The sequence below is a fragment of the Hemicordylus capensis genome, chromosome 1 (genome assembly GCF_027244095.1).
Source record: "Hemicordylus capensis ecotype Gifberg chromosome 1, rHemCap1.1.pri, whole genome shotgun sequence".
Taxonomy (NCBI): Eukaryota; Metazoa; Chordata; class Lepidosauria; order Squamata; family Cordylidae; genus Hemicordylus; species Hemicordylus capensis.
In genome coordinates this window covers 404,968,862-404,984,475 of record NC_069657.1, presented here as the reverse complement: position 1 = coordinate 404,984,475, position 15,614 = coordinate 404,968,862, and the positions used below count along the sequence as shown (strand labels likewise).

The 15,614-nt window shown below is 44.8% G+C and overlaps 2 protein-coding genes across 9 annotated transcripts in view; one reads left to right on the top strand and one right to left on the bottom strand.

Annotated features, from left to right (window-relative positions):
* Window positions 1–10,449, top strand: part of LOC128349761 (ALK tyrosine kinase receptor-like) — a 134,090-nt gene extending 123,641 nt beyond the window's left edge. The window contains exons 21-22 of one of the 2 annotated variants that reach the window (XR_008318981.1): window positions 792–2,140; window positions 6,171–10,449. Coding sequence is in view for 1 of the 2 variants with exons in the window: in XM_053306674.1 (XP_053162649.1) it covers window positions 792–1,463 (672 nt within the window). In the remaining variant the exon portion in view is untranslated. Of the gene's footprint in view, window positions 1–791; window positions 2,529–6,170 lie in introns of those variants that run through there. The other variant, XM_053306674.1, reaches the window with a different exon arrangement.
* A 1,676-nt stretch (window positions 10,450–12,125) lies between these two features.
* The window catches only part of CLIP4 (CAP-Gly domain containing linker protein family member 4), a 49,831-nt gene continuing 46,342 nt past the window's right edge, over window positions 12,126–15,614 (bottom strand). For all 7 annotated transcript variants that reach the window (XM_053306624.1, XM_053306613.1, XM_053306661.1 and 4 more), the window contains exon 16: window positions 12,126–14,797. In XM_053306624.1, the coding sequence (XP_053162599.1) occupies window positions 14,476–14,797 (322 nt within the window). In that variant the 3' untranslated portion in view covers window positions 12,126–14,475. The remainder of the gene's footprint in view (window positions 14,798–15,614) is intronic.

Genomic DNA, 15,614 nt, shown 5'->3' with positions numbered 1-15,614 from the left:
AGGAAGATCAGGCTTGGACCGCAGTAGTCTGGGAGGGACCATTTAACCCTTTCTCCTTGCTCCATGGTCCCAGTGAAAGCACACCCCTCCCATAAAGCTGTTGTTTGACTCCATATGGAAGTTTCCATTGATGCCAATGCAAGCTTTGAGAAAAGAGGATATTTTAATTGGGAGCACCATGTGAGAAGAAAGAGTTAAATGCCCCCCTCCCTGTGTGCTGTGGTTTTGATCACCCAGCTGGTAGTGGCTGACATACGCTGCAATGGTACGTCTGCCCAGCAACATTGCGTGTACGCAAGCTGTGCAAATGACATTACACAAAAGTAAGCCCATTCAAAAAAAAATTCACTCTAAGACTGTCAGAAATCCTCTCTTACACTTCTGAGAAGCTCACCAGCAGGGCCTGAAGGCAACAGTTCTGCTGTGACCCTCTGCCACACCTGGTATTCAGTGGCATACTGCTTCTAAAGATGGAGGTTCAAGTTAACTGTTGTGGTCACTGCGGTTGATTGCTGTGGCCCTTATGAATTTGTCTAATCCTCTTTCAAAGCATCTAAGACTCTGGCCATCATCACATTTTGAGGTACTGGATTCCACAAATTGATTGCACATTGTGTGGAGAAGTATGTCTGAATCTACTGCTAATCAGTTCCATTGGGTGGTGACTGCAAGTCCTAGTATTATGGGGAAAGGAGGAATCTGTGAATCACAGGTGGATAATTCCACCAATGTTTCTGTGTGTCAAGTAGTGGAAAACAATGTTTTGAGATCCTCATTGTTCTTCCCTTTAGGATCCCGATGTAATCAACACTGTTTTACCTGTGGAATATGGTCCATGCATTGAAGAAGATGAAAAGGTCCCAGTGCGCCCTGAAGACCCTGGAGCAATGCCTCCTCTATTAGTGTTGCCACAGCAAGACAAAAAGGGTGCTGAGCCACTTCTGCCTTCCCCAACCTCTCTGGCATTAGCCATCTCGGCAGGAAACCCTCTGGTGAAAGCACCTGCTGTTGAACCATCGGTCCGTGCTAATACACAGGCACCTTCGGAAGGAGGCCATGTCAACATGGCATATGCCCAATCCAATCCCACTACAGAGCTTCATAAAGGCCGGGGCTCCAGAAACAAGCCCACCAACCTCTGGAACCCGACGTATGGCTCTTGGTTTTCAGAGAATCCAGTTGTCAAGAACAATTCACAGGTGGAGAAAGAGGCAACTGAGAGGGAAGGTTCAGGGCATGAAGGAAACTGTACTTTGGGGCCCAGCATTGTGACTGGAAGGCTACCAAGCTCCTCCCTTCTTCTAGAACCATCTTCACTGACGGCCAGTGTTAAGGAAGTGCCTCTGTTCAGGCTCCGCCATTTCCCCTGTGGGAATGTTAACTATGGATACCAACAGCAGGGCTTGCCCTTGGAAACCTCCGCCCCACCCTTGTGCCAGCAGTTACGAGGACCTTCCCCTTAGGAACAAAACCTATGTCACCCACCAGGGGCCTTGAAAGCTTCCCAACTCTCTTCCCGTATGACTCGTGAGCCTTGGAGCAAACTTCAGTGTCAGCCATGCAGTGAGCACGAAAACAGAACAAGAGTCCCTTCCATTATGTGCCAATTTGCTCTGAAGTGCCACCCTTTGAAGCTAGATTTTCCATTTGTCAGAGCCCCTTCCTACACCTACACACACTCACATGCAAAACAGCCCTAAGACAACATTCAGTATTATCAGCAAGGCCCAGCTTCTTGCATAAAATCATCTGCATGGTTGTTCGCTGTGCCTTTCCCTCTGCGCTGCTTCTTCTCGGTTGTTTATGCGCCATTTCAAGACTTATCCAAATGTTTAATGTTGGGGGATTTCCTATACTGCCAGATGCAACCCATGGGAGCCTCTCATGTCAGAGATTTGAGGGTGAGAGAATAAATTGGATTCAGGCCACAAAAGAAATGGATCATGCGGTGGACTCCCAGTGGGCACAGTCCCACGCAGCGTTGTGACTACAACATGGCCCTTCCACAAACACACAAAGCTATGGTACCATTGGCAGGGCAGCAGAAACAGGTCGATCCCATTGCATTTGTAACGGAGTTGGAAAATGTAACATGTTAAGGAGCATGATGACAATCCGTGAGCTATATCTTGGCGAGAAGGTAAACCCCTCTTTAACATTCATCCTGTGCGTTGAGGTTGTTGAGAAACGGGAAGATCATGCAGTTAAACATGAACTTGAGCCTTCAGTAGGTTGTCCATGTTAGTGGTTATGCCAAATTTTAGAGGAGGAAGAGAGGCTTGTCAAACCAATAAGGGCCAATTTGTTCAGCAACAGAAACAACACTATTATGTGTGGGTTAATATGGTGGCAGAGACTGGGCATGCAGTAAAGCAATCATACCACTGTTTTCATGTGTGCTACCTCCCTGTTTCCACAGCATGTGGATATTGATTATTTATGTATCATCACTGTAGCTGGCATCTTGCAGGTTGAGCCATTGGTTTCCTGGAACAGTTTGATGAAATATATTTATTTTACTTATTGACTTTCACTCAGCATCTTTTAAAATTATGGTCAGTGACCACACACACTGAAAAAATCAGGGCTTGAGTATGTTTTGCAGCACTCATAGGAAGCTGCCTACCAGGGTAGGCAACTGGGATCTTCTGTATGTAAGGTAGATGCTGTGGCCCCATCCCGATCACCTCCTCAGTTGATCACATGCTGAGACTCAATCAACATACTGTCACGCCACCCTTCAGGGTGCTTCCAGATGTGTGAATTGACCAGTCATGATATCTGAAATGGCGGGGGGGAGGGATGACGACACCGACACCTTGCCAAAATACTCTTCTGTGAAGCAGGTGCCAAAATTGCTCTTGTGGTCATGTAGTCAGCAGAAAGACGTTTAGAAGCAGAGTGTGTTATGCCTGTTGCTTAAGCATGGTGTCCCAAATTAACCCATCAGATTACTCTGGCGGGACTATAATGCTGCAGGCAGGTAGTTTGGCATGTTGTCCACTGGAGTTAAATACCCCAGAACTTTGGTTCTCCATAGATGCTCTGAACAATGGGGGTGCTTCACTAGCTACTTTGCCAGCATGAACCCCCATGAAATGAACAGAAGTCGTATATGATCATGCTCCCCTAGATCTCCTTTGTTCTAATGAAGGATGTACATTGAGAACATGTCCTGTTGGCTTGTGCCGCCTGTCTCTGTCCCAAGGGCTGATTCACTCCCCGCCACCGACTAAATAAATGCAGCTGCTGTTTACACAGTTACGCTGCATAAGGCTCATTGATTTCATTGGGATTCTGTGCATCGGAAGGAGCACGACCTCCTTCAATGACAGGCCGATAGCACCCACTTTCCATGGATACCTAGCTGCAGAAGGAACAGTAAATCTGTGGGGACTGTCTCTGAATCCTTGACCATGAGTTAGATGGAAAATCCAATTGTAGATCCCCGTTTCACAATAATGTTTCCCATTCCAATAGACAGACAGATAAGGCTTGGCTTATCTTCCTCCAGCGTGTAGGTTCACTGAAGATCTTGGTCCTCTTCATGTGTTAGTAAAGCAGTTCCTAGTCATGCCTCTCTGTAGGTTGTAGTTATGCCTTTGTCAGAAGGTTTCAATTTACGTTAGTCATTCTTGCTCATTTTAACAGAGGCAAGCTCTATGTGCCGATTCCACAGATAATGTGTGTGCCTTTCCCACTTCCTCCCTGTAGGGGGTATGCTATGCCTGCATGAATTTCCTGGGGGTTAACTAAAAAGAATTCAGGCTTATGTGCAGATGCACAGATGTTTCTGCCCTGAGCTTGAAGGAGCACTTTAAGTTCCTATGCTATCCTTGCATACCACAGCAGCATGGCTTGGGCATGTGCATTGAACAATTGCACATTGCAAGACCTTCACACTGTCTGTTTCACTGCTGCTGCAGGGGGTGGGTGAGTGGTAGGAGTCACTGTGAGTTTCTCTTCTGTCTGTGGAGCCAGGCTGTTTGTGCTGTAGACTTCAGTGTAAATGCAAATCTACCATGCTGGCCTTCCAAAAAGCAGACAGATCTCCCCCCCCCCGCCCCTTTCCTTTCCTTTCTCCTCTAAGTGGAGAAATGTGAAAAATCAAAAGATGGCTAGTTTGATGCTGATAGTTTCTGGCCTGCTTGTGATGGCTACATACTCACCCCACTCCAGCATATACAGGCTCACAGATCTCTCCACAGCAAGACTATTTCAGGGGAAATGGAATGTTGCTGTAGAATACAGTTCAAGACATTGAACTTTACATACTTTCCCATGTGGGCAATTAAAGGCTTTGAGCCCTGTGGGTGCCCTTGCTATAGGACTGTGAGGCTGCTCGGCTGCAAATACTTTACATGGTTTGCGCGTGGTTCATTGAGGCACAAATGCAGACAGTGGTGGAGTCTGCAGTACAAGAGGGCAGTGGAGACAGTGGTGGTCCGTAAGGGCTGTTCAGTAGGAATACTCTTGGCTGCCTAGACAAAAAGACAGTGACTTTATGGTAGTTTAGGGAGCAAGGGGCATGAAGCAGCTGGAGGAACCCAGCACCATCTCTGCCTGATACTCTATCCCAAAGCATGGAGAGGCCCCCCTCAAGGCATGGCTTGGCTTTCCCTCCCTCCTACCTTTCCTTCCTTATGGAGCGTCTTGGATCTGACTGGAAGATGCAGGGGGGAACAAATAATGGAGAGAGTTGGAGGAAACAAGTAATGGGTGGGGGGATTCCTCCCTCTCTCTGTCAGTACCCTGTATTTATTTATATATATGTAAACCACTATGGGGACTTTGGATGAAAAGTGGTATATAAATATTCATCATTTTCGACAGAGAGAGGGAGGAATCCTCCATCCTTTGGGATGGATTGCCTTGCCACCCTGTAGGAGGAAGGGCACCTTGCTCATTGACTCCTCCATCCTAGGGGGCTCTCTGTCTCCCAGACCCACCCTGCTTCTTGGTCCAGGCTGAGTTCTCTATTGCTCACCAAATTTGAAGCTTGCTAGATTTCCCCCCCTTTCTATTTTCCTTTCCCCTCCATTATTTGTTTCCTCTAACGCTCTCCGTTATTTGGTTCCCCCTGCATCTTCCAGTCAGAGCCAGGACTCTCCCTAAGGAAGGAAGAAGAAGCCAAGCCATGTTTGAGGGGGCCTCCTTCCCCCCAACCTCAGTTGGCATTTCTAGCCACCCAGAAGGGGCCAGGAGTAGGGAGTTTGGTTAGTGTGCTGTGGTGGCTCTTAAATATGCCCAGACTGCAGAAATCCTGATGCCCTCACCAGTGCTTGGCTTGGAGCCAGTCCCTATCCCAGAACCAGAGCAACTCCTGCACCACTGCAAGCCACTTCAGCAGCTGCCTGAAGACTAGCCGACCAGACAGGAGGAGGCCACCTTCAACACAGCCCACCTCTCTCCAGGCCAATTGGGTGGGGTCCAACAGGTGCCATGCCACAACAGCAGCTGGTGAAAAGCAGCCCTGTCTAGGCTCTCCACCCTCCTCCTTCAGGGCAGGCAATTAGGAAAGAGAGAAGCCAGATTAATCTGTAGAGAAACCAGTTGAAAGATGTGAAGCTCCAGCCTTCTCCTCTTCATGCCTTACAAGGTGGGAGAGACAAGGAGCAGGTGCTTTCTTTTAACTAGCATTCCAAGTCTACAGGCAGGGTGGTGGCTGAGTCAGAAAAACAATCTTTAGTCCCCTGTCTGTCTCAGTTCAGGGAAAGAGAATCCCTTTCCCTGGCCTGGCAGGAGACTAGGCACATCTGCAGCTCCTTAAATGGATCAAGGGAATTGTAGCCCAAAAGGTCCAAAGTGCTATGCCAGGAGAGAGCACCAAGAAGAGGTACAAGCACCATAAGAGATCTTTGGGACTCTTCCATTAGAAGTTATTCTGGCTCCAGTCTGGAGTTACTCAGCTGTAGACATTCCCACAAAGCTCACCCACCCAAATGTCCTATGCCTGACAGCTGTAGAGCAAAAGACGACTGAACCACTCCCCAGACAGTGCTGGTCATCCAAGAGAGTTTGGGAGGGCTGGATAGCACACTCTGTTCAGCCTCACTAGTAACTCTGAGGTCTCTGTGGGCCCTCATGGAAGGGGGAGAGTTGTCAGGAGATGAATCAGAACAACCAGAGGGAAGCCTAAACAGAAGTTTTCACTCAAATCTATTCCCTAGGATACCAGCCAATATATATTTACGGCTGTCTAAAGAACCAGAAGAAGGGACAAGTGCATTCTCTTTTCCCTTCCACAATGCCGTCGTCACCAAGAGCCACCCAGCTCCACAATGCTTCAGACATGCTGCCAAGGCAGATTCCAGAAGCAGCTCCAAGTCTTTCATTGTTGCATCTTCTGCATCCAAAGGAGGCAAGACAAAGACGCCATCAGTTATTGATACCAGGCTGCCAAGTGCCCTCACCCTCGTAGGTAACCATCTGTTGACTTTTGTGGATTGGTGGAGAGAGATAATCACAAATAGCAGATGCAAAGAGGTGGAGACTCTAGGGCACACCCTGCAGCTCTCTAGCTATCCAGCATCTACTGGACTGAAAGGCCACTGAACCATTTAAACAGCACCAGATTTACTCTGAGGACTATTCCCATTTCCCTTGGTACCCAAGAAGAACTGGAGGTGTCAGGCTATCCTGGACCTGAAAAACTACTTCAGAATTGAAATACGTCAGTCAGTCATTGCAGCCATAGAATGAAGGGATTTCCTGACATCTGCTTGCCTGATGGAAGCCTATCATCTACACATCCTCATCCATCCAATTCTTAGATTTTTTTTTTTTTCAGGTTGCCTGCAAATCACATGACACTACCAATACAGAGCACTACCATGTGGTCTCTCACTGGTGCCCAGGGTTTTCACCAAGATGCTTGTGGCCTTGATGGTGCACATGAGACTTCAGGAAGTGTTCCTCTACCCATGATTTGATTACATTCTCATCTGTTTGTAATGAAGCAGATGAGACCAAGGTGACCTCAGCATCCAGAAGATACAGCTTTGTGGTCCATAGAAAAGACTACCCAATATCTAGCATATATGTTAGGCCACCTCTGAGTCTTGTTGGCACACAACCAGATTCTGCACATTCCTGTCACAGGAGAAGCATGAAAAGATTTTCAACCTGACCAGGAGAGTTAGGTCACCACCACAGATAGAGGAGCTGATCTTAGCACAGCTGCTGGGTGTGTTGGTGTCATGCCAAGATAAAGTGGAACTTCCACAGGAGTTAGCTACAAAGCATTTGCCAACCTTCCCAGGACAAAATAGCCAACATTCTTCTTCTACCTTCCAGCAAAACAAGATCAGCACAATGGCCTTTTTGATACACCAGTGGACAGGTGACTGGTGCAGGTAGTGATCCTGGTGGTTCTGGCCAAAGCGAAAGAGCATCACAAATGCAAGTCACAAAGACTGGGGGAGACCAGGTGGTTCAGGGCATTTGAGGCAAGATCAAATCCAATAGCAGCATCAGTTGGCTAGACCTCCATGTGGTGAAATAGACTCTTTGGATATTCTAATCCCATCTCATCACGTACTCAACTGACAGACAAGAGATCAGCAAAGTCATACAAAACACTGTGTAGAGGCAAAATCTTTTCTCTGGCAGCCATTTCCTTGGCTAGAAGGGTTTTAGAGTTGGGGGCACACTCCTCCAATCCTGAGCTGTGTAGCTTCATAAGGAAAAAGTAGTCCTGCAACCAAATCCAGCCTTCTGGCCAAATGTCAACTACTTGTTTCATAGGTCACAGGAAATGGTCTTTCCTTCTTTCTGCCCCTACTTGGTGCATCTCAAAGAGAAGAGCAGGAACCAGTTTGGATATTAGAAGGACCTTGATGGGTTTTGGTTTTTTTGCAGGGGGCAGGACAACAGCATCCAGAAAACCAGAGGCTATTTTAGTTTCTGTTCAGGCATTGTCACGGGAGAAAGTGTTTTTTAAGATGACACTTTCTAGATGCCTTTGTGATGGTATAGAACTGGCATATAGGACCTTGGGAAGCACACCTCTGGCAAAGATCATGGTATGTTCTCTGTGGGGGGCTCCTGCAACAGCAGGTTTTTTGGGATGGTTGCCTTTTGACAAGATCTGCAAGGCAACTAGTTCAATGCATACTTCTATACAAAGCACTACAAGATTGATGTACTGTTCTCTTCAGATGCTGCATTCAGCAGGCAGTGTTTTCAAAGGGTTCTTTTAAAAAATGGTTTCAACCTTCTCTTTGGACACCTGTTTTGAAAAATACTGCTTTTCTGTGCCCCGCAGAATGGGAAATGTCCCACTTCCTCTACTAGAGAAAAGGGGAAATTTCAAACTATAAATTCCTGTTTCTTGGGGGAGGAGGGGGACATTATGCTCACCATCTTTGGTTCCAGGTGATGACAGCTCATTCCTCTGTGTAATAGAGTATCCTGGAGATATGTTCCTGCTATTCACGCCCGATGTCCTTTGTTCTGGGTCTATATAGCAGATTGTAGAGGTTGGTTTTTTAAAACACAATTTTTTCCTCTAAAGTATAATTATGATGAAATTCATCAGCCATTCAGAAAGCTTTTTCCTATTTCAGTTTGTGAGCTAGGAGGCCCCACCTCAATAAAGGAGACAATTAGCAAGGTGTCCCCACCTCTTATGTATGAAGGGTAATTCCAAACTATGGAGAACAGGGGTCTGTGGTAAGAAATTCCTATTCCCCATCACTTGAGCAGAAGTTAAGGGCTGCTTTTAAGGTAATATTTTATGTTGACGACTTACCATGAAACATACTCAAGGAGAATGCTAAAAGCAAATGGGTTTTCAAGAATACAGATATGATGCATATTTATATACCACTTTTCAACAAAAGATCCCAAAGCACGTGTGTGTGTGTGTGTGTGTGTGTGTGTGTGTGTGTGTGAGAGAGAGAGAGAGAGAGAGAGAGAGAGGTTTAGTTTAGTGTATTGTAGTTGAGTTTAAATGGCTCCCTGTCTCCTAAGGACTCGCAATCTAAATAAGAAACACAAGATAGAAACCAGTAACAGCCACTGGAAAGATGCTGTGCCTGGGATGGACAGGGCCAGTTGCTCTTCCCCTACTAAATAAAGGGACTCACCAGTTTTAAAAGGTGCGTCTGCTCATTTTGCAGAAAGCCCAGAGCAGAACATGTAGATGTTGCTGGCAGATCTTATAATAATCTCAGCACCAGAACTTTTCACTGGCTGACATCCTGACTACCAAAGCACACCTGCAATCAGGGAGTGCAGGGATGCGACTGGCGCTCATGCACAACTCCCCCAATCCCCTCTACAGCTGTACTGATGTGCTGATGCAGAAATGTCCTTGTTGCTATGCCCGTGATGGCCTTCAGTGCCATGTTTCCTCCCTTCCAGAGTGCATGCAGCTCGGGGACATTTCTACTACTCCTGCAACATCACACATGCAGATAGGATAGGGAGTGTTTATGCACGCGCCAGTCACATCCCTGCAGTCCTGCTTTACATATGCTCTTCGGTAGGGAGAACATCAGCCACTAGCTTTATTTGTCCCCATTATTTACAGCATGTCGGTTTATGGAACAGCAGAAGAAAGCCTGTTGTTAAGAGACAAGCAATGGTAGGGGAAGCCACAGTAGGGAAGGGAATTAATTAGCCATGGCACCATGAGAAGTAGAGCAGAAGCAAGAAAGCTGCTGACATCCCTTCTACTTCCCTCCTGTGCTGCTGGAAGGATGGAAAAGAGCCAACGACAGGAGTCCACATGCTAAGTGGCAGACAAACTGTAAAGCACAAGCGGGTAGTTTGTGGTAACCAATTGGCATCGTGTCTCCACTTTTCCAGCCTGACTCAATGTGTGATTACTCTACAGCAAGCCCCACTGAGGTCTGTGGGACCTTAGCCAAGTAAGCATGCATAGGAGCACAACCCTACCTAATGTAGCGCTGGAAACATTTTGTCTGTCACCCTAATTTTGCAAAGGGACTCAGTTTTGCTGAAGCATTGCCCCCTGGACATTTTGCAGTGCATGACTAGTCAGGCTGCCGTATGTTAGGAATTTCTCCCCAGAATTGCTCCCACTGGTGAGGCCATCAGCCTAAGCCTTGAGAAAGTAGTCGCATTTCAGTGTTCTCTCACATGTGCATAACCCCACACGTGGAGGATCATGTCTATGCCCCTCTGCTCCCAGCATCTCCTCCTGTATCAAGGCTTTATCATTAGGAATGTGTGTCACATTTGTACAGAAGCTTATGCAACATTGCTCATAAATGAAGGGCCTATGCATTTCAGGGATCCTTATCAAGATTAAAAAAAATACTAATATATGGTCATTAAGTATTTTGTATCGTATTTGTATTGTAATCAAGTGTAGTGAAGCGAAAGGCATGAAGACAAATAAAATGATTGTAAAGGAAGTCCTGTGATGGGCTGTGCATTATTCTCTCTGCAGTATATCACCACACCAATGAGCCTTGTCTTTAGAACAAGCATCAACAGCCTCTGTCAATGGCTAGATTGCAAGTAAAGGTTGACCATTTACCTGACCAATGACTATACCAAAGTTCAACTAGAAATTGACCAGTGCTGTTTAATTTTAAACTACCAACCCATTTTGATACCAAAATCAAGAAAAATTCTGGTCGAACTAGAATAGCAGCAAGCCAGGTTATCAGGTGGAGTTCAAAGTTTCTAGATTGGTTACAGGAAAGCAATTAACCCAGATGGGAAGGTGTAGCTGTTCCAAATAAAGCACAAATAACCTTTTAGAGCTTTGATTTTGCAGCCTTTACATCAGGGTAAATGGGTTTCACTCCAAAGAAAATCATCATCTTTTGCCAAATTGCACTAGGATGTTACTGGGTAGGAGGGGAACCAATACAATTATCTGTTGATATATTTGTTTTGTTTTACTCCTTGGTGCCTCTAACAGTAAATCCCCTTCTAATGTGCACTAGACCTTTTAATTTTGTGAACTTTCTCCCTAATACTGCAGCATTTATGCTGGTTTGGACAACATCTTCAGAGTAATTTATAAGACGAAAGGGCAGATTAGAAAATTAGGCCAGCACTAAGTAGGGTAGCATAGTTTGTCTCTTCCTTTGGATCTTGCTGAATTTTGTTCACCTCCCTTCAAGTGTCTTGACCACTGTTCCCTCTAACGTGTGCACATGTGCACGCACACACACACAATTTTGATGTCTGCTCAGTTAATTTTAGATCCCACTCAGGTTGAATGGGGAAGGCCCCACTCTGAATGCACATGCATGCACACACAGCCTCGATACTGCCACCCAGAACAAAAGTCATTCTGCACACAGCTGAAAAAATTAGATGGAAAATTGGCCTTGACCAATCAGCAGCAGAGCCCTGATCTTTATGTAGTAAGAACTTGTGCATTATCACAAAGCCCTGAGCAACTCAATCTGATCACCTTATATTACAAGTGCTATAGTTTTCTGAAAGTCAAACACAAAATGTTGCACATTTGAAAGCAAAGATACACATTCAACAGTATGCACTTATACTCCATGTTCCACCCAACAGGCCCAGAAGGCAGCTTACAACAATAAAATGACAAGATTTGCAATACTGCAGTTATACAAGCAGAAGATACCACACAACATACATCTGCAAAATAAAGCCCGACTTCGAAATAAAATATAGTATTTAGCTTCTGGCACAGTCAATTATACACCCATCAGCTTCCAGCACCATTTTGGATATTTTTCAGTCCAAGGTTGGAGTCCTCAGTTTATTGTCTCGACTACAGGGGATGTGGGAGGGTTTTCTAAGGGTCAGGGTGAGACTTTTACTCTTCTAGGAGGAGACTTGTCCCAGCCTTCAGGAACTGAGCCCTCAGCCCTCTGGGGAAAGAAAGGACTGGCAAACAAAAAACCCACCACCACCCACAAGTGTATTACTTTGAAATGCAGCAACAGCACCCAAGCAGAGTTGGTGGATTGATACTGCTGGTTGACATTCAGACTAACAATGTGTGCATACAATATGTATTTATCAATACTTTCCTGGTTGCCACACAAAGAAAAAGCTGCTTCATCTTGAAGTTTCAGGAAATAGCCATGCTATGAAGTTTTATTCTGGAAGTCTCATTACTCAAAGTTGTGTGGGGGGAAATATAAACTGACAGGAATACAGGGGGTGCATAAACATTTTATGTTCAAGATTCACATGCCCGTAGAGTACATAGTACTTTATAGACAACATAAAAGGGTATTTTAAACATCTGTTTTATTATATTATAGTTGCTGCTCTCTATCTTAGATACATAATCTGCAAGTTAATGTTAAAAGGAAGGAAGGAAGGAAGCAATGTTGAAAGTTGAGGGAGAAGGACACTGTCTCTGACACCTCAAACAATTGTCTTTAAAGAAAACAGGCATCATAAACAATAATCAATAGCAGTCTTATCACAAATTTAAACACCAAGGAAGCAGATGTTGGACACAGTAAGAGTCAGTGCATCAAGGTACATCTGCATTGTCAAATATTTATCATTAGTGTTCAGATGGCTTAGAATTGAAACAAGCTTATAAACATAGTTTACAATTACTTTCAGTTTTAAAATATCCATTAATTAGAAAACAATATTACAGCCTTTTCATGTTTAAGTGCAGATCAGAAAAAAATAGATCTAGCAGTGTTTAAAATATATCACACACTTTTATAAAGTAGAATTTAGTCCAAAAATAACAGACTAACAGTTTTATTTTATTTTTAAGTGCAATTTGACAAGACACCATTTTTGAGGAAGCTTTTTTTTTTGCTTCTATGATTTTTGCAATTATCTGACTACATAAGAGTTGAAAATATGCCAAACTATTTAAATGTATGTTGTCTTTCTTATGCATTAGAACATACAAATTCATAATCACTCAGTTATTTAACAAGAAGCATGTGGCAATGAATTTATCAAGCATTCCAAAGCCTGCTTCTTAAAAGACACACCATATTTGATATAAAGTACTTCATGCTTTGAAGCAACAATGTAGCAACTATAGGAACATGGCAAGGGTTTTGAAGGACACCAAGGACAAAAATTACGAAACTGTTCCACTTTTCCTAAAGATGTGTCTACAACGATATAGAACTCTTACTATACATTGTGCTGAAGAGAGAGACTAAATCGAATCTGGGATGCAAATATATGAGTCTATCTTAATTTTCTACCCAGGGTTGTCAACTGGTAGGCCTGTGGCCACCGGTTGCAATATAGTTCACCTATATTGTGATGTGTCTCATCACAGTTGGCTTGGACTAAAGCTACTAGTGAGCCAGATGCTTATTCCAGAAGGCCCAAACGCTTGCAGCTGTAGCAACAGTGGAATTGCCCAAAGATTTTCTGTCATTCCTCCTCCCAGAAGGCAGAAGTGATCATTCTGGGGTGCTCACTCAAGGTGAGAATGCTGGCACTGGCTTCTGCTCTCACAGCCCAAAGAGAGAGCGATTCTCTCTTCCCACCTCCTCTATCCAAGAGGGTGCAGGTTTCCTGAGGGGAGGGGTGTGTGTGCCTGCACACATGATCGTTGCCTTTTACCAACACTTGGCATAAAGTGAGCCACTAACCAAACTGGTTTCTGGCTGGAGAGCTTTCAGAGGAGCTTTTTAGGCATCTAAAACATTGCAGTGTGTTATATAGCCTGCAATCTCAAGTAACAAAAGCTTTTCTCCAAAACATCAGGGAGAAAGCTCTCCAGAGGGGAGAAAATCAAAGTGCATAATACTTGTCGCCAACAGTTTTTTCTAAAGTGCTTCGGGCATGCAGCTGACTTTTTAAAAAAAACAAACACATATTCTGTTTTAAAAAGTGCTTTTACTACAAACCTGAAAATATTTGTGCTTTTTTATTAGCTACCCACACTTTCTTTTATTCAGGTTGCTCAGTTATACAGTTTAGAAGCTGCACACTCTTCTATTTAGACACTGTCCAACTGGCTATTTTGTGCTTTGGGGCAGCTGCCTGAATAATGAAACTACCAGTCCCACAATTCTCTTTTTCTAAATACAGTAATGGCCCCCTCACTTTATTGCTATTAACTTGTGTTTGTTTTTCCTAGAGATGGCCAAGACAGTTAAGCACATTGACAAATACTAGTGCTTTGTTTAACAAGCTCTGCAATCTTGAGTCAGAGAGCAAAGTATTACAGCTTCATTAGCATAGGGGATGAAAAGATCACTTATGAAGTGGCAAAGCATGTCAAAAGGAAGCCAGATAGAAAACAGTCTATTATCCCAGTAATATGGCAGCTTAGATCCAAGATGTCTTTTAGATAAGAAGCTCTCAGGCAACAAGTGCTCTGCAGGGGAAGCTATTACGATTTTGTTCCTGGTAGTCATAATGCACCTTTGATCTAGCTAGAGCTGTGTATGTGTTCCAGAAGTGCAGCTTTAGGAGTGGAGAGAAAAGAGAACTCCACGCAGGTGATGGCAGGATTCCCTTGTGCGCTTTATTTCTTAGACTCTTAGCTCAGGGCGAGAGCATTTGGCTTCAACAGATGTCATCCACAAGTTTTGCCCCATTAATCCCACGATAGGTTACTCTGCTCGGCCGCACCAGAACCCCGTAATTTGGCTTGCAAGTGAAATAGCGCTTGTCACCCACGGAGCCGTCATTCTTGCCTTTGGCACTCCGCAGCTCCAGGCCGAGCCATATCCCCGGGGCAAAGTCTGTGGGCCCCATGTAGCGGATGATGCCCATCTCACTGGAACTGCTCAGGAGGACTTGGGAGCCCTCATGCAGCTTCACGGGGCCCTCCGTACTTGCTGTAGTGGTGCTGCTCCAACTGCGTCGCAAGGCCGAGTTTTTTGACCTAGGCAAAGAAAAAGAGGCAACCACTGATGGATTTTTTCCAGAAGGGAAATCGAGAGATGGTACGCTGGTCCATCTAAAAGCATACATAAGATCCAACTCTGACTTATTAATGGCAGAACTCCGGTGTCTGAACAAACAAAGGATGGATTTCTCATCTGGTGTTAGTAGCAAAATATGCATTCAGTTAATGTACAAGGTGACACCATACACTCACTGTAAACTCAGAGGAAAGCCTGCATATCCTCCTCCAGTGCATTCATTTTATGTGTAACAAAGCCAAGAAGATTAGAGAAAGGGCAGGATGGTGAAGGAATGAGGTGCTCAGGAGAGCTTCTAGCCAGTGAACAACCAGCTGAGAGAAGGAAAGGAAAGGAAGCCTTTGATCAGGTAGAAAGTCTTTGCTCTGCTGTCGATTCAAACCCAAGAATCCAATGAATTGAGAACATCCACACGGAGTCAATGCTGCATTCCGTTTGTTCTGTTTGACTACACAGTGAGGCATGCTTAGAAACCTCTTGGCAGCCTTGTTCGATTTGGTTGATCATTTAGCTACCCCACCCGCAGCAGAAGTGTACAAGTAAGGCTGCTAATTCATATTGTCTGGAGACATGGAGTTAAAAGTCCTAAGTAAAGTAGTTTATTTAGGAAATACATCAGAGAGATAGGAAAGCATCAGGAAGGGGAAGCAGGAAGAGGAAGCCTGTCTCTGAGGTGAGACTCTCAGAGGTCATTCACATCATCCAAAACTGTGTTCTACCTGGGCTTGAGAGCTGTGTGTGCTCTGTTTTCAGTTGTGTGGAAGCAAGGTGAGAGGA